The sequence below is a fragment of the Pollachius pollachius genome (genome assembly GCF_949987615.1).
Source record: "Pollachius pollachius genome assembly, chromosome: 2".
NCBI classification, from domain to species: domain Eukaryota; kingdom Metazoa; phylum Chordata; class Actinopteri; order Gadiformes; family Gadidae; genus Pollachius; species Pollachius pollachius.
In genome coordinates, this window is record NC_136935.1 from 38,787,483 (window position 1) to 38,809,178 (window position 21,696).

Consider the following 21,696-nt stretch of genomic DNA (forward strand, 5'->3'; position numbering starts at 1 on the left):
AAGGTCCGTACGACTCTCGCAGGGCCCACAACCATTAGAGTGACAGCGATCTACGGAGCTGCCTGTTGCCGCGGTGATTCTCGCTTCAAGCGCGTTGGTGGAGCAAAACGCAGGTTTATAGACGGGAATATATACGTGACCCCTCTGGGGGCTGTAAAATATACACACGTGATGAACCTCCTCTAAAGGCAGTCAGTGCTAGTACAAGTTTAGGTGGATGGGGGGGGAGTGTGAATAGCACAGATGCACCGGGACCTTGTATTGCCCTGGTGCTGCTCTTCATGGGTAGTGTGAGGTATGTGGGAATGTGATGTCTTTTGGTCGGTGGATCACAGGGAGGGAGCGGGAGAGTTTATTGTCCCAGGAGGGTCGGTGAATCAAAAAAGATAAAATGAAAAAAAAATGATGAGTGAAATGGATTGAGTGTGTTGCAGTCCAGATGTTGCATGGATCAAACATCTGTTCCGCTACACTAGCCCTCGCGCAATCTTGGGTGACCCGCCCCATCGTCCCCTGTTCGGCCGCGTCTCGCTCAAACCTTGGTTTATTTCGTCTCCCCTGCCTCTCATCTCTCCCCGCGCCCATCGGCCGTCTCCCCGTCGCAAACGGCGATTTTCAAATAAATCGAAATAAAATTTGGTTTGGCCGTCAACATCCCAAACCGTAGGTATTCAGCTGCATTATTATGCGTTGGCTTACGCTGATAGACGGACGAGGAAAAGGCAGAAGAAAAAGAAAATGTGGATTGAAAAACGTTACCAAACTTTAGGGTTCTTTGTTATTGTTCTAGGTTCTGCGTGTTTTGATGGTCTGGAGCTTTTCTGGGTATATAAGTTACAGCAGGCAGATGGTAATGATGTTTATGTTTGCAGTGGGTAATCACGATAGTGGGGCTCATGACAGTAGACAGGTCCAGAGACCTGGAACCATGCCTCCAGAGAGGGCAGCAGGACTTCCTGTTAGTCTCACATCATCAGCATAAAAACGCACACACACTCAGACACACACACACACACACACACACACACGCTTGCACACACACGCACACACACACACACACACACACACACACACACACACACACACACACACACAGAAACACACACACTCACGCATAGGCACAGATACACATGTACCCACTCCCCTTCAAAAAACACACATATGCAGGGAGACAGATGGACAGACAGAAAGACACACACACAGACACACATACTCACACACACACACACACACACACACACACGGTCTGGGTTGCTGGCTGTAGGAGGCCACAGGCCACAGGGGTAGATGTGTTCTGGCACAAGGGCCGGGCCAGCAGTGTAAATCACCTTGCAGCCACACTGGCATCCACCCGCCTCAAGACGAATGGGCCAATCCCCATGCCAGCCAGCCTCCCACACAGGCCTGCTATACACCAGAGAGACCCACTACTGCTGGTCTGACTGTACCTGCCTGGGCTCATGTTTCACCCACCCCAATCATGTTTAAACATGCATATGATACCAAGGTCAAGCCTACCTTCCTCCAGAGCACGTTGGCAGGCTTTCAGGACTTGTCCTGAGAGGGGTACACACATATGAGCTGTACTTATATATATATATATATATATATATATATATATATATATATATATATATATATATATATATATATATATATATATATATATACATATATATATATACAATATAGATATTTGGTGTGGTAAAAGTATAGATATAAAATCAAAGCACAAATGTGGATGAAAGGTATTCAGCTGCACAGACATGAGTGTCTGTGGCGTAGATTGTTAAGACATTCTTACTCCTTTCCCTTAGCATTGCATGGGTGCAGAGGACTTTAAGCAGGCCCGTATTACACCCATTAGTGCAGCGCGTGGACGGGCTGAGTGTGTGTGTGTGCGTGTGTGTTTGTGTGTGTGTGTGTGTTTGAATCAGACAGAGGGAAGCGGTGAAATACTGCACAGCCAAGCAGTGAGTTGTAAGGGAGGGTGTGCAGAGACAGAGAGGCTGAGTTAATGGTCTTGCATCTTCCTGGCAGCACGTCAATAATGACTCTGATCACATTAAGTAAAGAGTCCATTAGCTTATTCTCTTTCAGCCCTGTGCGCTGGCTAGCACAAAACACAGTAGAGAGTCAGGGAAGGCGGAGGGGGTGTCTTTTAATGCAGTGTGTTAGTGTTATAGACACCTCTGTCTCCGCTTCAAACTCAACCAAAACAACTCACAACTCTCTGAGTTCATTTTTATTTTTAGATTGTTTGTAGCTTCTTATTTTGGGGAGGGTTGTCGATTTATTTTTAGATTTAGCATTATTGCAACTTGAGTGTTGCTTTAAATTCAGCGTTAGATTCGGCTTCCTTTTAACTTATCATTTTAAGGACATCTAAAAAGAACAGCTGTTTATGCAACAAATTCGATGATGCTTGACATTACCGTTGACCAATATATTGTGTTGTTGCAAGTGTTTTGACACATTCAAATCGCCTTGTGCAACACCTCGACAAAACCTTCTACAAAAACATGTTTTCAGGATTACCCCGCCTGCCTTATAAGGCCTCATTGATTTTTGTATTTTTATACTTTTTTGTGTTTGCGACTCCTCTGCAGGCCCCGCTCTCTGTTCACAGCTTTTAATAGTGTGCGGTTATGGAACAACTTCAGCACAACACAAATACCCTCCCATGTGGCCAGGGAGCAAATTGTGAGCATATGTTAATGCACCTTTTTCTTCACCAGCTCCTTGCCAAAATAGTAATCAAGACAAAAGAGATGTGATACAAGAGGGAGAGAGAAAGAGAAAAAGGAGGTCGTCACACAATTTCACCTCACCCCACCATCGTCCACCCAGCCCCTCCCCTCAACCCCCCACCCCCCATCCCCCGGACAGACAGGCCATTTCTCAGCCGCCTCGCTGCTTTCCATCGGCCCTGGGGGAAGCACAGCGGCCCCCACATCTGTCTCCCAGACCCAGGTCGGCCCTGGCTGCCGCGGCAGAACCCTAGCAGATCACAGGAATCATCCTCAATTAATGTAAACCATCAGGCACTCCCTAGCGGCTCCTTCTGCCTCCGAGCCTCCATCTCCTCCACCGCCTCCTCCTGCTCCTCCGCCTCCTCCTTGTTCTTCTTCCAGGAGGCCATTCCCGTCTGAGACCCACACCAGAGTCTGACGAGGGTTCACCTGCTGACCGTGGTCGTAGCTGGCCTGGTGGTGGAGTAGGGTGGGGTTGGGGGGATTCCAATGTTATGGTGGATGGCTTTTGAACAGAGGCAGGGATGTCGATAGATCAGTTGGGGCGGCCAGAAAGTCCTCAGGTTTTAAAGGCCACGGGGACGGTTATTGGCAAGGGTCTGAACTTGCAGAACCGCATCATTGCAGCAGCAGCACCACCACCACCCCAACCGGGGCCCAGGAAATGGCTTCCATGTGCATCATCCCCATCTGCACCTCGGCTGGGCCAGGGCCAAAGGACTGTCCTTTGACCGCTTTGAAAGAACGATGCAAAGGGGGGGTGTTAAGCTTTAAAAGCCAAAGGTAGCCAGCGATGGCTGGGATGGGGGATAGAAAGGGAGGAGGGTTGAAGCGTAGGTTACAAGAGCCTTTGTTATCGACCATTTTATTTTTTTAAGCGAGAGAGAAAGACGCATACAAAAAAAAAGGGAGGAGGAGAGCTGTTTACTAGCCACCACCTGGTCTTCAGGGATTGCCAGACTGTGACTCACCCTCTGGTTATATTTGGTGAAACATCTCCCCGACCCAAGCCACGCTGGGCTCCTGCAGTCTGCAGCTGCGCTATATATCTCACTCCTGTCGATTAGTGTGCCCTTAGCAACAGCTAACACAGGGGCCCATGAATTTTTAACCAAAGCCTTGAGTTAAATCAGGTTGTGTGGTGAAGGCAGGGGTGGGGTGGGGGGAGTATCTCGGGGGCTGGTTGGTTGATCACTGTGTCTGGCCGAGTTAAGCCTGTGGCCTCATCACATTCACTCAAGCCAGAGTCCAGTAAGCACCCCTCTCTGGCACTGATGAGCATAATATTGACCAAGACATGGCCCCTCTGCATGGACCTTAATTAAATAACAGACGAGAAATCAAACCTGAGAAGAGATCTGCTCCTCACGCTAATAAGGGAAGGGAGAAACGCACACACGGCCATTTGTGGACTTATTAAATCAAGCACACGTGAACATGTTAGTTATGTTTTATAGATGGCCTATGTCGGTAATCAAAACTCACCAAGGACCATCCATATTCCTCAATCAATCCTCCAAGGCTTGTTTATGAATCAGATCCTCCTCTATAAACCTATGAGGTGTCATTCATGACATGTTATGCCAGTGTGGCAAAGAAACTAGAATGATAGTGAGATGTCATGGAAGTGACGTAAAGTCTAGAAGACCTTATAACTTCTTTGAAACAAACTGTAGAGGAATACGATTATAATAAGATAATACTATGGGGTCCTACATTGCTGTTAATGTTTATTCCAATACTCCGTGCCCAGTGCCACACCAGGCACAAAGTTCCTTTGATGTATTCAGCAAGAGCATTGTGTTCACCCCGATCGCTGATGCCGATTCTTAACCTCTACTGTTCTGATAAACACCCTCCGCCTACATCTGGACATATCGACTCCCCTGTGGGAGTCAAAGCAGTCACCGTGGAGGAGGAGAGGCTGATGAAAAAACTGCAGATTGTTGTTCACAAATGACCTCTGACCGGCGCCATGGGAGCCAACCAGAGCGTAGATGTTGTGGAGCCCTGGCACTCTGATGTGATGGCTCCAGGCGGAGGGCTTTGTGCTCCAGCCCTTCCTCCCTACTCCCCCCCCCCACCCAATGTCCACCCCCTCTGTGGCACTCCTTCGCCACTAGCCCGCCATGCATTATTCATGGAGGGCTGTAGTGATGGTGGAGGGGGCCGGGGGGAAACAGAATGAGGAAGAGGACACGGCAAGGTTCAAGACCTTCTCAGATCACAAGGAACTACTGGTTAACCTCCCCTTGAAGTGGCGAGCGCGGGGATAGAGCGGCTTTCTGCCCGAGACGTGGATCTGAGACCAGGCTCGGGGATCAATGGGGGATTCTCCGGGGGGCTCAGTGGGGATCGCATCAGCTGCGAGGTGATTGGCGGATCAATGTGGTTCCCATGGTTTGCTTTGCCATTGTGAGAGCCGGTCCTCCTCTTGGAAAAGCGAGTGATACTGCCTAATGATCGGTTGGTCACACTGTTCTGACCCTGAGGGGGGGTGGACATGAACATCCGGGATGGACACTATCCTGCACAGGAAGAGCATAGCACTGTGTATGTAGAGGAAAGAAGAGAGAAGAGAAGAGTGTTCCTTTGTACACAACCCAAACCCTGTAGAGACTACCAGCTTGAGTAACGCTTACTTGTAGTTTTACAACTCTCTCCATTCCTTTGCCAAATAGACTTTGTCATTTATTTTGATGTGTGGTGATCAGTGGGAAAGAAAGTATACGTCCTGTTGTTAATCCTTAATGCAATCCCCGCCTGACAGCGCACACATACCCCGGCCGTAAACACAGCACAACTACACGTCCGGCTAATTAGATAATTGCCTGCCTTTGTTTAAGCTGACGCTGGCCTGCGGTGCCCTCACACACAAAACAACAAGCCATCATTTGTTCATCCCTTCTTGTCAAGGTACCAAGTTAGGTCGCCTGTCGAACACCCCACCTACGCCATTTACACGCTCCCGTGACCGTATTAGCCGCGGCCGCTGCGGAGGAATTAAACATTCAGTGGCAGGACGGCTGAGATGAATAAATACATCTCTGGACAGATTCATTCTAAGTGACACGGAGGTGAGCAGCTCAGATAAACTAACGGCAGCGGGCTGTCTCACAGATAAAGTGTGCACCCCATGGTCTCTGCTGTAATTATTGGCTAACAGTCATTAACCTGGCAAACAGAGGCTTAGCTGTGTTGTTTAAAGGACTCTGGGATGCATAATGACAGACTGATATGTCATAGCGCTCGGGGAGGTGAGGGGGAGGGTGTGGATTAATGAGATTTTACTGGAGGGAGAATGCAAAAGGGAGGTGGGAAAACGGCGGGGAAAATGCAGGAGGAAGGAGGGGCACATTAAGCTAATTGGAAGATGAGTGCCTACTTGTAAAAGTGCTTCTAATGGCATATTTGTTACTCTTGTGGCATCGCGAGGCTAATGCAAAAAGTGGGGAATGAGACATAGGCAAGGACTGCAGGGACCTGTGTTTGTCTGCAAACACTGTGCGCTATACATACTCTCATTCCCATACGTGCACATCTTCCGTTCTTAATTAGCCGAAAGACAGAGCTCAGGAGTTATAGCGCTGGATATATCTATGGACATGTATGCAAGGGCCCTGCAAGGGGCCGTATCTCTGTACCAGGGTCCATTACATTACTTTATGTGAGATGGAGGAGAAAATTTGCATTTGTTATTTGTTATTTAGTGCATCGAAATATCGAAATGCTGGCAATCGACTCTAACTCCACTTTCAATGTGGAAGAATACAAAAATAAAATCCAGAGTACACAAATGCTTTTGTCTCATTCAACACTTGCAAAAATGTCTTCTCCTTGTTTCTCTTTTCTATTCACTTGAGGTCAATGGCTGATCACACCCTTCAAAAATACAAAGATAATCTTTAAATGATCTGTAAGGGTGTTGATTTGAAAACACAACGACTCAGATTCTCTTTAGAGGGAAAAGAATGAAGAAGCGAAAAGATGAAATATCTCACGAGTGCAGTTTAGGTCAGGCATGTATTCTGGAATATGATTTATTAATGATTATTAACAGACACGTATGTCATCATAAACCAGGACAGGGTGCAGCTTCAGAGTAAAATTGTATGATGACATGTATCAACCTCCATGGCTCCTAGTTATTATATATCACTACAATTATGATGCTGTAGCACAAAGAAAGACGTCTTTACTTTGTAAGTATTTCTCGTGAAATGTTCATTTTAGTGATTCTTTTGAATTTGCTTTCATTTTCATCTTTTGTTTCAATTAAATATAATGGAAGTACAAATGGCCAAATGGCTATAAAGCATAAAAATAATAGTGCATAGGCTGGAATTTAAAGTTCTGCCTCCGGGAAAAAGAAGAAAAAAACAGTGCATACACAGAATGAAAGTGTAAAATGTTTTTTAATGTATATTTAACAACAAATACCCTGGTGTCTATTGAAGTTTGATCTCTAAAGAATCTATCTGTGGGCATGATGTGAAGCCCATGAACAACTCCCTGTCTTCTTTATACAGCCTTCATTTTGTTTTGTTTTCCTTCTTCTCCTTCCACTGTCTCTCTTTAAACATTTATTTTCAGTTTTTCTCCTTACAGGCCCCTTTATGATTTCTGATGTTGGTTTTTCCAGCTTTTAACTCGGAAGAGTAGTCATTTATCTTTCATAGGTCCTAGCAGGGTAGAGCACATACAAAATGATTGCAGTATCTCTGTGACTAATTATCATTCCTTTGTGTAGCTCGCCCAGCCCCCCCACCCCCGAAGCGACTTGCATCTTGTAGCGTAAGAGGTTGTGTTAACTGATTGCCGTTTGTGTTCATCTCCGCTTTATGCATATCTTCCACATCTCAAAGTCAAAATACATTTCAGAAGTTGTTTCACTTCGGTTTTTTGGAGGGAAAAAGTTGATTGTCACTAGGGGACAAATGCAGTGGGTCAAGTATTTGACACGCAAACCCGCCTGCAAGCCCAGGTTTCAGACCATGCCAAGATTATTCTCCCAGAATTCATTGCAACGGTTTGATGCTTGGCACTGGGCTAGTTTCAAAGAAGTCAAAGCATTTCATATTTCAGTCATTAACAAAAGCATCCCGAGAAGAAGCCGGCCAAGAAAGTGCTCCTTCAGAATGATGTTCTCAAAGGAGCCTCTCATGGGAACATTTCTAGTGTCTGGAAGAAACATGGACGTTTGTTTCCCACACAAGCACACTCCAAAACAGGATTAGGAAACATCAAGGATCGTAAAAGACATACACTGACAATACCTCATTCATTACCTTATAAATGTTTTTTCTAAGTAGCCACTTTGAACAAAATAACATATATTTTCAAAGAACATCATTAATACAATGGACCATTTTCTATTAATATTAATTGTTAAACAAGATGTGACCCTGTGAAGCTCATTAACATTAAAGATAGGAAAGATTTATCCATTGCCTGTTTAATGAGTGGCTATTCAACAACAGAGTAACATCTAAGGTGTCTTGTTAGAGGACCTTTAATTAGCCTGAGATTTCCTTTATGAATGTCTTAACACTAGCCAGAGTTAGGGGACACTAAGAACAACACCTGCCAGCTAGAGATTAAAACCATGCATAATTATGATAGCATGTCTATGTAAGCTTGTGTTTTTTTTCTCGGTCTGACACAGATGTAAATAAAAGTAGAGGGGGAGTGATTGTACAGAGGGAGTCTCAGCGAAGGTTCACTGCTTTTGCAAATCTGTTTTCTGTCAGTCTTTCTACTAACTACATTTACAGAGACTGTTAATAGGTCCGCCTCCATTTTCTAAATTTCCTTACACCCTTACTCTTCTTTAGGAATCTGATGAGTGGCATTATTCATATCGGTGATCTGAAGTAAATAAGCAAGCCTTGTGGGGTGTTTGGGACATGGAGACAATGGTGGAAAGACTTTTTTAGACAAAGCTACATTTTCTTATCGCTTAAGGGCCTTTTGAATTTAATGTAGAGAGCAGCTCACCCCAACTTTATCCTCTACTCTCACTGATTATGCACAATCAATAATGTTTTGTGTGTGTTTGTCTTCTCTCTTGTCTCCTTTTGGCCCTCTAGGATGCTGCAGGCAAAGTGTTGGACCGCTGGTCCATCATGTCCCGAGAAGAGGAGATTATCACCCTGCAGCAATTCCTACGCTTTGGTGAGACCAAATCAATCGTGGAGCTTATGGCAATTCAAGAGAAGGAAGGTCAGGCGGTTACCGTTCCCTCTTCCAAGACGGACTCCGGGATAAGGACATTCATTGAAAGCAACAATCGCAGTCGTAGCCCCGGTCTCCTGACGCATATGGAGAACAGTAGCCCCTCCAGCATTCATCACTTTGAGAATATTCCCAACAGCCTGGCGTTCCTGCTTCCCTTCCAGTATATCAACCCAGTCTCGGCCCCCATGCTAGGCCTTCCCCCCAATGGCCTGCCCATGGAGCAGTCTGCCTTGCGGCTACGCGAACCCAGCCTCCCAAACCAGAGTGAGCAGGTGGAGAGCAGTGAATCCGAGGTGTCCCTTTCCCCTTTTCGCACGGGTCAGAGCCCAAGTCGTGGACCCCTGGGCGGCATGAACAGCAACATCGAACCCAAGACGGAGTCCAGCAACCGGGCCTCCCCCATCTCGCCTACCCCTTCCACACAACAAGCCCAGCAGCAACAACAGCAGCAGCAGCAGCAGCAGCAGCAGCAGCAGCAGCAGACACAGCTCCAGCAGCATCAACATCAACAACAACCACAGCAGCAGCAGCAGCAGCAGGGCTCGCAACAGCCCCAGAACCAGCAGCAGCCCCACAACCTGAGTGACCACCAGGTCCATCACCACTTCGTGAAGAGTGAGCAGTCCAAGTCCATCACCCATTCTTCCTTCTCCTCCAAGATGCACCGCATGCGCCGCATGGGCTCTACCTCCCGCAAGGGCCGTGTCTGCTGCAATTCTTGTGGCAAGACCTTTTACGACAAGGGCACTCTGAAGATCCACTACAACGCCGTGCACCTGAAGATCAAGCACCGCTGCACCATCGAGGGCTGCAACATGGTCTTCAGCTCCTTGCGGAGCCGCAACCGCCATAGCGCCAACCCCAACCCCCGGCTACACATGCCAATGCTGCGCAACAATCGGGACAAGGACCTCATCCGGTCAAACTCATCGGGTACACCTGTCATCTCCTCCAACAAGAGCGGTGGCTTTAGTTTAACCAGTCCCGGAAGGCCACCCTTGGGCTTCACCACTCCGCCATTAGACCCTATTCTTCACTCACCCCTGCAGGGTCCATTGGTGTTCCCATCCCTGAAGTCAGTGCAGCCAGTCCAGCCCGTGCCCCCGTTCTATCGTACGTTGTTGTCCCCCGCAGACCTGGTCAGCCCTCCAGTGTCACTGCCAACCAGTCCCATCCTGCCAAACAACCCCAACAGCACTTCCCTCATGGACCAGCAGCAGAATATGTTAGCTGCTGCAGCTGCCGCCTCCCACAAGAGTAACCATCCTCATATGTCTGATGCCGGGCCCATGTCCCATCGCATGCCCACTCCCTGTGGCATCCAGGAACCCATCAGTGTAAACAGTGACCCCATGCCTAAGAAGAAGCCGCGTAAGTCCAGCATGCCGGTGAAGATCGAGAAGGAAGTGATCGACGTGGCGGATGATTATGATGACAAGGACGAAGACGATGATGACGATATGCACCATCATCACCACCACCACCCCGCCTCCCTTCTCCACAACCACGTGAAGATCAACGGGAACTGCAACAGTATCAAAAACAATGGCAGCGGCAGCGGGAACCACAGCGGTGGAAGTGGACACCAGTCCCCTTCTCAGGACGAGATGAGCCCCGGCCTGGCCCTCAGGGGCATGATCAGGCACAACGAAGACGAGTGCAGAGAGGGTCCCTGCAGCGAGACGAGGAGCGGCAACGACCTCAGGGGCTCCGGGGAGCTGCGCTGCATGGACAGCTTCACCTCCGAGGACCAGGACCACGAGAGAGACTTTGAGAACGAATCGGAAACCTCCGAGTCGAAGATGTTCTACCGGGACGAGATGATGGAGGTGGAGGACAAGCACGGCCGCCACGGAGGACACGGTCTGGACAAGGAGAACGAGGAAGAGGACGCGCACATGAGGAGCGAGATGGACGACAAGAGCCGGTCGTCGCCGTCCCCTCACCAGCCCCCCGTCAAGATCAAGGAGGAGCTGGCCGACCCCACCTACGACATGTTCTGCATGAGCCAGTACGGCCTCTACAACGGGGGCATGGCGGCCGCTGCCGCCGCCGCCAGCATGGCGGCGCTGCACGAGAGCTTCATCTCCTCCATGGCGTACGGCGCCAGCCCGCCCAAGTTCCCGCCGTCGCAGTCGCCGGAGGGGGACCTGTGCTCCAGCCCCGACCCCAAGATCTGCTACGTGTGCAAGAAGAGCTTCAAGAGCTCCTACAGCGTGAAGCTCCACTACAAGAACGTCCACCTCAAGGAGATGCACGTGTGCACCGTGGCCGGCTGCAACGCCGCCTTCCCCTCCCGACGGAGCCGAGACAGGTTAGTTAAAACGTGAGAAGCGCCAAGCTTGAAAGTCCCCTGTGTAAATGTTACGTTGTTATTATTTATCATGTTTTTTTGTTATTAATGTAAACGGCAGGTAAATCTGAGTAAATCGGAAGGGTTAATCGTTTTTTTTTTTTTTTTGACACACATAGTTGTATCTTTCATTTAGAAGTATCTTTGCATAGTTGCAATACTTAGTTCAACTTAACTAGATAAAGTATGTCTCTCAACAGCTGTTGAGCTAATTAATTACTAAGAGATAGATTCAGTGACACACAGCACCTTGTCAAGTCAAAGTACAGAAAGCGTGTCAGTACGATGAAAAACTGTACACACACACACACACACAAACACACACGCACACATACAGGAACATACACTGACACACAAACCTACTTGTCCACAAGCATGCCCCTGTAGGACAGCTGTGTGTTATTTACCTGCACTCCCCTCACCTTGTCACTGGCAGGTAGGTGAAGGTGCATATTTTAACATACGAGACGGAGGTCTGTCAAACCGCTGCATTTATTAACGCGTCTGGAGTTGAATCTAGCCCCACTCACCTGGGCTTGTTAGCACTTATCGTCTCCAAACACACACACACACACACACACACACACACACACACACACTGCCCTTGAAATAAACGGTAGCTGCACTGGTAGCAGTTTGGTTCAGTAACACATGCTGGGGGCATATTATATTACGTATATACCACTTGGCCTAGCATCTCCCAGAGGAGTTGCTAGCTGTGTTTGTTTCTTTAGCCAAGCCATGGTTGAAGATGTTGAACCGTTCATTCAAAGTCACGCAAATAACCCTGTCCAATATAAACTTGTATATAGTAAGACAGGTATAAAGTATGGAGTATAAGTAGTGGAATCCGTGAAGCAAGTTACAGCAGCAGAACCATAACAGTATTATTTGTGTAAAAGTAATTTAAAATGATTGAAAAGTCTTAAAATAGTAGAATTGCTCCTCTTTTCGACCTGATGACGTACAGAGTATCATATTCCATTGCCTCAACCTTGTGCCTCAAAGTGAAATCCACCCCTCTTAGATTCCCAGCATGAGAAAATATTTCATGTGTTCAGACTAGCATGGGAACCAACCAGTAACCGGGAAGAAAACGCAAGCAGCCAACTCCTCTAGGGGGGGAAATTGTGGGATGAAACTAAAGTATCTTTCAGTGTCTGTAAAAAGTCTCCGGCAGTTGACACATTCATTTGATGCAGAACAACTTCCAAAGCTACATCCCCCCTCCAAGCCAACTACCGCGCTCTTGTCTCCCTTATCTCCAGGTAATTGGCAACTCAAAGATTCACAGATAGCGAATCATCCGTCTCATCCATAGACAAATGTCCCTCACCCCACCTCTCACCCTGAACTTTTATTAAGTTCCTCGTGAGAGTGGCATCTGCTCCTGCCACTGCATGTTCATTAGCCGCCGGTAAACAGAGCAGGTGACTTCTCTGGCTTCTGCCCTGGATCAGGGAGGAGGGAAGGAGAGGAAGGAGTAGAGAGTGGGGGATGAGAGGAGGAGGAGGAGATGAGAAAGGAAAGACAAAAAAACAGCGGAGTTAACATAAGCCGCGTTGCCTTCACGCTGTTCACCTGACACAGCTGTGGCAACAGCAGGGAGATGACAGGAAGCGTTATTAAAGCGCTGCCTTGACGCGGCGCAGCTTAGCTTAGCACCGCCGCCGCGCCATTGGTTGGCTTCCATCTCCTGACGATGCTTCGGGGACAGAGTTAGCCTGAGGCACGACAGGCCTGCTGTCTCCTACACGTGTACCTGCTCTCCCAGATACCTGCACACACACACGCACAGACAAACACACACCTCACACACACACACACACACACACACACACACACACACACCCACACACACACACACACACGCACACACAAACACTCGGGCACAGGCACTCACATATGGGCACACACACAGGCTGCAGGCACACTCCGGCATACACACGTAGGCAGATACAGAATAATGTATGGGTGCATGCATGTGAACACAAACGCAAGCACGCATCCACTATCAGGTATACGCTCAAACATGAGCCCAAACACACACACACACACACACACACACACACACACACACACACACACACACACACACACACACACACACACACACACACACACACACACAGATTTGCAAAAACACACAAACACTAACACAGAAAGATTTCCACACAAGCATACATATATATACACACACACTCACACACACACACACACACACACACACACACACACACACACACACACACACACACACACACGCATACACAAGTGCATACAGATTACGTAGAATAATTATTTGTTTCTGTGTACATTTTATCTCATAAATGAGTCTCCTGACTGTCGTTCTGTATAAAACACACACTCTACTTATCGGAGCGCTGAAACGAGTGGCGATCCCCCCAGAAGGTTTATGGGGGCTTATTAGCATGACAGGAAGTGTAGTGCTATCTAGGAGTAGTCAGAGACAGCACAACAGCTTCATTAGCTGGCAACGTAGCTAGAAAGTCTCTTTAACACAAAAACACAAGCTACTGGCTGAGGAAATCAGGACTCTGCTTATCAGCAGGTATCCCTCTTATGGCGCTGATACAGATGGCCTCCTCTGGCTAAAGAGACCTTAGTGCCGGGGCGGACCGCAGCCTTGTCTAGTTAATGAAGTAACAGTACACATAATGAACATGTTATGGACCTATTGCACAAATAGCTGTGTTCTCTGTTTATGTCATCTTATGCACAAAAGATATTTGGAATTCTAACAGACATTTGGGAAAATGTCTTGACATAAAAAAGAAGATACAAATAATTGATTGATGTGGAGATAGAAAATAAACAATATTTATTGTAGGGTCTTCCGGGAATGAGTTCAAACTAAAATGATATTGTAGCTTAAAATGAAGAAAGCTATCAGGAGTGAAGACTTCGTTCTTTAAAAAAGAAACAACATGACCTAGAACCAGGACATATTTTCGATTCTATTCTCAATGTGCGGCTATTATATTTTGTACGTCCCATATACAAATCAATATGTAAAACACCATTTTTATAATATATGAAAACAACAAAAGGAAGTCCATTTTAAAACCTAAGCGGTAGAACCTGCAGCTCTTGGCTGCCATGGCTGTCGTGCACACAAAACAACACACTTTAAGGAAATGCGTGTTGATCTGGGGTCAACAGTTCTAATGTCTCCACACTCTTCCAGTAGGGGAGGGATTCTGAAGAGCATATGGGAGCGATTATCGCTGGGCTCTGTTGCTGGGTTATAATGGGAGACAAAACACAAGGGAGCAAGGTATTGCAAGTGCTGGAGGAATTCTGGGGGTTGGAGTTTGGTCAGTTCTCTGGCCAGACCCTCATCAGGATGTGTCCCTGGGTAATCCTTTAACTACATAATATGTGTAAAATGCAGTCGAGGAGGAGGAGGAAACACAGGGAAATAATTTGGTCATTTTCAAGAGAGTAATTTTCCTGATAATATTAAACAGCGCACCGTCAGAAATTAAGTTCAGGGATTTTTCTTTTTGTTTTTAATGTGGTCATTACTATGATGTATGCGGTAACCGGGGTATAACACAATCATCCAGATAAAAAATAAGTATTTCACTGATAACAATGACCAAAACAAATAGGCAATAAAAAAAAGTTTAAATCAATTGCTCGGGCCTCTTTATAAAATCAGCAAATTAAGAGCAGATTACCTATAACACAAGGACAATCTGATGTGCCCTCTAACCATTATTTTGTATTTCCCTTCGCGAGTGTGAGAGTGAGTGTGTGTTTGTGTGTGTGTGTGTGTGTGTGTGTGTGTGTGTGTGTGTGTGTGTCTGTGCGTGTGTATGTGCTAGTGTGTACACATGGCTGTGGTGTGTCGGGCTGCCTGCTGAACAGTGGTAAATGATTGCGTATTTATTGAAGGGAGCCAATGCTCTCTGCAGCAGCAGAAGCAGCGTCGGTACGCCGCTGGGTGATTAACTACAGTGAAGGCATGTGTACCAGCAATCATCTCTCTTATTAGCCAAGCTTTTCCATTTTTTTAAAACATCAGTGAATTAATGATCCTTTATGTGAGCCCCTCTCCTCTCGAGAAGTAACAGTGTGCTCAGTTTGTCGGCTGTATATCGTTTTAAAAAACACACTCTTTTCTGTGCTGACAACACGACAGTAGGTCCTAAAAGATGTTCTGTCGAAACACTGGGAAACGCAGAGTGATTGTCTTCCCTCACCCTCACTCGCCCCTCGTTCCCTTCACAGCATGTGGTCCACATATATGCTCAGTTTCGCACCCCCCCCCCTCTCTCTTTTTCTCTCTCTTTGTTTTATTGGTCTCTCCCTCTGGCTCTCTGTTTCTCTCTCTGAAACTAAAAAGTATTCACCATTTACAGAGAGAACATATGTAACAAAATAAAATCTTCAAATGCAAAATATATTCATAATTAAAAGAATCAAAAAATCTTGAGCTAAAAAATGATTTCATAATATAATTATTGAGCTTTAGATACAGAGGATATCTTACAGTAATTTAATAACACCATCATCTGTGTTACACTTTAAAATTGAAATAAGTACAAACATACTGTCCACACTGAACTCATTTGTCTGTAGTCTATGCTGTTGGGCAGGATGCTAGCAGGTAAAGAGAGAGAGAGAGAGAGAGAGAGAGAGAGAGAGAGAGAGAGCAGTCACAGAGAGAATGATAAATTAACTCTCCTCTCTCTCCTCCCACGGCCGCCTTAAAACTCCTGACGCGCCACAAATGACAGACAAGACAAAGAACCTCCACTGCCAGTTTAATACCACTTGGCCTCTCGTCTCATTTACAAAATGACTTATTTAGTCGCCATCGCACACACGGAAACACACACACACAACAAAATACACACATGCAGATACCCAAGGGAAAGTGACATCAGATTAGCCTAAAGATGATGGAAGTCCTCACAGTTAAAAATCATCACCGCCCCCCTTTGAGGCCAACTCAGTGTTTTTCTGTGAAGATGAGACCGCCATATTTGTTTAGCGGCCACATTAGTGGCCAAAAGAGAAGGCAGCTAACGTCATTAGAGACAGGAGGTGGGGAAACTAAGCCTGTGACTGAAATGTGTGTTGCTAAAAACCAGAGGAATCTCTTCTGTTGTGCGAAATGTGTGTTTACACTTTATAGAATATATAAGCAAGGCAAGGATTTTATTCTTTGGCAAAGCCTTTTTATTACTGTATTTCCATTAAGTTATATTTATGACATGGTCAATATATGTTCATAAACACACTTGACATTTAGGTTGTTGTTTTTTGGTTTTGTTCTGTCTGTTCTTTTTGTATGAAGCTGTACAAGTGATGATCTCTGTTATAGCTCTGTATGTATTTATAAAATACTATAGCGATAGCATAAAGGGGGACGGGGCTTTACTGCATGGCATTTAACATGTTTGACTTTAACATATAGCCTTGGAAGCCTGGAGCTTATTAGCAGTGAGAAGGTGTGTTATTTTAGAAACAGAGAGACTTGGAGACTTATTATAAGGGACCCGCCTACCTGAGCATCATCCACAGCATCCCTGACCTGAATGTAAAACCGATGTGTACTGAAAACCCAGCCATCATGGTTTTCCTTATTAGTGATAAGCATGAACATCGGCTACGCATCCAATCACCCGTACGGGTGTTTGTCTAGGAGAATACAAAGTATTGAATCACGTCCCGTTGACTGAGCCTCTCCTAAAGGAGCCATACGCTAACATTATACTGCAGCTACACACTCTGCTATCAAAGAGACACAAAGAACAGAGAATGTACACCAGTCTCTTTGATATAGCTCACCCAGTATGGGAGTGTGAGCCTGTAACACAATCACACACACGCACACCCTTTCCGTGTCTCCCACACACATTTGCGTACCTTGATGCACACAGAGACACACAAACAAATACGATAGGGCACCGTAGACAAGCCATGGTGCGCACTCTCTCTCTCTCCCGCTCCCCTCAGTGCTGATGATGCTTGCGTGGACGGGCCCTGGTTGCCTGGTTAACAGAAAAGGGTCCCTCAAATGAATGTATGTTTACCTCTTGCAGGAGAATGTCGGATAGGGAAGTAAATAATTAAAGGAAAGGGACCCTTTTTGACTGCACCAACCCTGCCACTGCTGGTAAGCTCTACTATCCATTGTGCCTCCATTTTGATTTGTTTTTTGCATCGTCTTCCCTAGGATGGCCCTTTTTGCTTTGGTGTTTTATTTTTTTCTGTTGCTTCTTTCGTATTTTTTAACACACACATGCCGTCTCTGCATGGATATCCCTCCACGTTTCAACTGTTTTGCTCGTTACGTTTTTTTCACTTATTTTAGTTAAGTGTCAACTTAATATAAAGGGTGTGGGCCCTGTGTATGCTCCACATATATTAGATAACTTTATAAATCCTTTTTTTTATTACCGTAACTTGTATTGTGTAATGTTTCCCCTGAGTCAACATTTGTTTGTTTTCCTTTGGACTCTGAGAGGAGAATGGAGATAAAGCTAATGCTGTTGATTTTGATTTGTCAGGCCGCTGTCCCGTTGCTCTCCCCAGCATGGCTTTTATTCTGAAAAGAAACCATCCCTAATAACAACCATGCTTTACCCCTTTGCTACTCACTGTGATGTATTTGGCTTTGTCACTCTATATGATAGAACGTCTTGTGTGTTTAAACCAAACCCAGACACTGATACAAGAGCATTATGTTTATTGGATTGGATCCATGATAAAAATGTGATAACAGCCGTGTCAGAGAGCGTGCTAATATGCTAACCAGCCCCCCCGCCCTCACCGCTCTATTATCGCATTACCACAGCTCAAATCAATTGATCAAGTCCCATCTAACATGGCTATGAGGGTTTAATTGAGTTGGAGACTATTGGATTCAGGGGGCTGTGCGATGCTGACAGCAGTAAACACGGTGGTGGCTGGCTCTCTGGTCGCCAGATGAGCGCGCTTCCCTCCGTTTCTTCCCTCCGTGGCCTGCAGTCTTTCTGCCTAGTATTTATATACTGTATATATGCCTGGATCCAAATGGCTTACGCTGATCCCCACTCCCAAATTGTATAAGTTTTACTCCAGTTGTTGATCAGGAGTTCAATCACAATTGAACACACACTTCAAATTAGTACAGGAAATGTATTTATTTTCCGTTACTTTGGCCATAACTTTAATCATCAGGTAGACGAAGCAGAAGCCCGCCATCTTATCTCCCACTGCGTCTCTCTCCCCCAATTGTAGGCACAGCTCCAACATCAACCTGCACCGCAAACTGCTGACCAAAGAGTTGGATGACATCGCCCTGGACCCCCACCTCAAGCCCCTCCCCAAGGACCTGCGGGCCGAGTTCCTGGCCAAGATCTACGCCGGCCACCACTTCGGCCTGGACGCCATGGCGGCCGGCATGGGCCTGGGGGCCGCCGCCGCCGCCGCCGCCGCCGCCGCCGGGCTCCACCGCGACCCAGGCTCCCCCGCCAGCCACCTCGAGTACCCCCACCTCCCCTTCGGCCGCCCCCGCTTCCAGAACCCGCACCACCACCACCACGCCCACAACGGCTTCTTCCGGGGGGCGCCGCCGCCCGACGACTACATGGTGCTGGACCTGAGCACGGCCTCCAGCGTGGAGTCCAGCGGCAGCGTCCACTCCTCGCAGGGCTCCGATGAGGCCAGCGACGAGGGCATCCTGATGGACGACCTGGAGGACGAGGAGGACGAGGAGGACGACGGCGTGGAGGAGGAGAGGGAGGAGAACAGCGACGGGGAAGACTTCCCCCAGCGGGCCAAGAGGCACCGCGGTGGCGGCGGCGGCGGAGGGCTCCGCGGGGAGGAAGGGGAGGAAGGAGTGGAACTCAGAGGACGAGGAGGACGAGGAGGGAGGGAGGAGGACGACGAGGAGGGGATGTCCTCCTCGTCGATTCTCTTGTCGTCCACCGGGGGAGGCCAAGGGGGCAGCAACGGGATCCTTTGCAACATCTGCCACAAAATGTACAGTAACAAAGGGACGCTGCGCGTGCACTACAAGACTGTGCACCTGCGCGAGATGCACAAGTGCAAAATCCTGGGCTGCAACATGGTGTTCAGCTCCGTGCGCAGTCGTAACCGGCACTCGCAAAATCCCAACCTCCATAAAAACATGCCGTTCTCCACTATAATAGACTGAGACACTTACCCACTGCATAAACTATCACCAACCCGCCGCAAAACCCTCTTTAGAAGTCTCTTTGTCCTCCTCTCCCTCCTCCTCCTCAGTTCAGCGGTTGAATTGAGCCCTTTGGTCATCCCATGCAAACAAAATGGCTGTGCTCCTCTTGCTCATCGTCCACCCCACCGATTATCCCCTCCTCCTCCACGCCCCCTGCCCCCCCAGGTACTCCAAACATTAAGATCATTTTGACCTTTTCCCCTTTCGCTCTTTGTAAGAATAGTTTGAGACACTAAAGTGTGGAGTTGATGTAAAAAAAACAACAACAAAAGACAAAATAGCTCCATATTTATTTTTTTCCCCCTGGTCATTTGCCCTTGATTTCTTTCCTCCCTTTGCTTTGTTCTTATGTCCTTCTAAAACAAATCTATTCAAACCCTTATTTGTGACTTTGCCTGCAGAAATAATAGTATTGGAAAAAAAAGTTAAAATCTTCTTGTTGTACTTGTGTAATGATAGCTTTTAAAGGTTCCCCTTACAAAAGCATGGAAGCTTCAGTTGTAAATAGTGTCCTGACGAAGCTTTTGGTGTCAAACAGTTGTATTGATGGTTGTTCTCTTCTTTATTTCTTTCTTTCTTTCTCTCTCTCTCTCTTTTATGTTACAGTATAGTACAATACTTCCAGCTATAGGCAAGAAAGAGGTAGCATCTGACTAGCTTCATTCATATTAGCGTCAAAGACACATTTTTAAACAGAGAACGAGAACTAAAAAAAGAATATCATGTGACTTGTTTTATCTACTCGTTGGATATTCAGAGGTTGCCTGCATGTTTTTTAGGCTCCTACACTGATGCCATTTTCATTTTTCTATTGTTTTTCTTTTGTCTTTGTCTCTTATGTTTATTAGCCTTAGCGTACCAATTCCAAGATTTATTTTTTTTGCACTTTGCATCTATACAAGGGGATGTGTAATATTATTGTAATGAGGACTTTTGCAATGGTACATTGCAGTGTTGTTCGAGGGAGGGCGGGGGAGCAGGGGTTGGGGGTCATTGTCGGCCACGGTGCCAGGAATATTGCAGTACCTTGACATCCATGTGCGGGCCTTTTGCGTTTTCTTTTTTTTTATTTGTTTGCACATGCTCAGTTTCACATAACAATTGTTCACAACAAATAATGCCAATTTTTCCCTGATTGAATGACATATTGTGAGTAGCTAAATGCTAAGAGGGTTTCTTCTAAGTGTTTTATTTTATACCAAAAATTGACCAAGTTGCAAAATGCTTTTTTCATCTTTTTGATTTTTGTTTAATTTGTCTTGGACAATATGGCTGCCAGTTATGATCATTATATTCAGTTCTGAGGTTGTGTTCAGTTGATCTTTCTACTGCATGTTGTTACTGTGACAAAGTCATGCAAGGATACATGGTGCTTGTTTAAACACGGTGAAGAAAGAAAGTTGGCTAACGCCCCACCCCACTCATAAAAAAGATGAACTTAACTAAATGTAATAGTCCTTAAACTGTGACCAAAACAAGAGGGTTGGCTTAAGAAGAAGAAACATTATACAATTTAAAGTTGTACTGTAATATTTACCCCCATTTTGATTGATATGATGCACTTGAGTCTTAAATCCCTTGCTGTGATAATTTTGTCATTGGTGTTTCATAGTTTTGGCGCCAGCTCCAAACACGCTGTTAGTTAAAGAAAAGCGGAGGTGTATATCCTGCAGTTTGTTGCAGGACTATCATAAGGTACAAGTATTTCCAGTAACTGGTCATAGAGGAGAAACACAAAAGGGTTATTTATTCGGTGGCTGATTTTAACTTCTTTTTTTCGACCGATAAGAGACTACTTTTTGTAAAAAAAAAAAAAAACGAAGAAAAGGAAAGAAAGAAAAAAAACGTTGCTCATATTTGTTAATTAATGTGTTAGCAGTGTTGCGTGTTACTATACAAGGCACCCATCTCTTTTCACGGCCCGGTCTTTTACCAAAACTTCACAAGGAACTTCAGGAGATTCATGCAGTGTTAAACGGTCCGCTGTACAGTATTTAAAAAGAAAAAGAAAACTGCTCATGTCCATTACAGTATTCATTGTCCATGTGTTTCATTTCGTCCAAGTATTTGTATCGGGTTGTTGCACTCCTGCTCTCTTCCAACCACCAGACCTTCCATCTGCCTCGTACCAGAGT

At 46.3% G+C, this 21,696-nt stretch overlaps 1 protein-coding gene across 1 annotated transcript in view; it reads left to right on the forward strand.

The window, feature by feature from the left end:
- The window catches only part of bnc2 (basonuclin zinc finger protein 2), a 100,554-nt gene extending 80,087 nt beyond the window's left edge, over positions 1-20,467 (forward strand). The window contains exons 5-7 of the mRNA XM_079731045.1: positions 8,843-9,391; positions 9,584-11,304; positions 18,601-20,467. Coding sequence (XP_079587171.1) covers positions 8,843-9,391; positions 9,584-11,304; positions 18,601-19,519 — 3,189 coding nt within the window. The 3' untranslated portion in view covers positions 19,520-20,467. The remainder of the gene's footprint in view (positions 1-8,842; positions 9,392-9,583; positions 11,305-18,600) is intronic.
- The last annotated feature ends 1,229 nt before the right edge of the window (positions 20,468-21,696 follow it).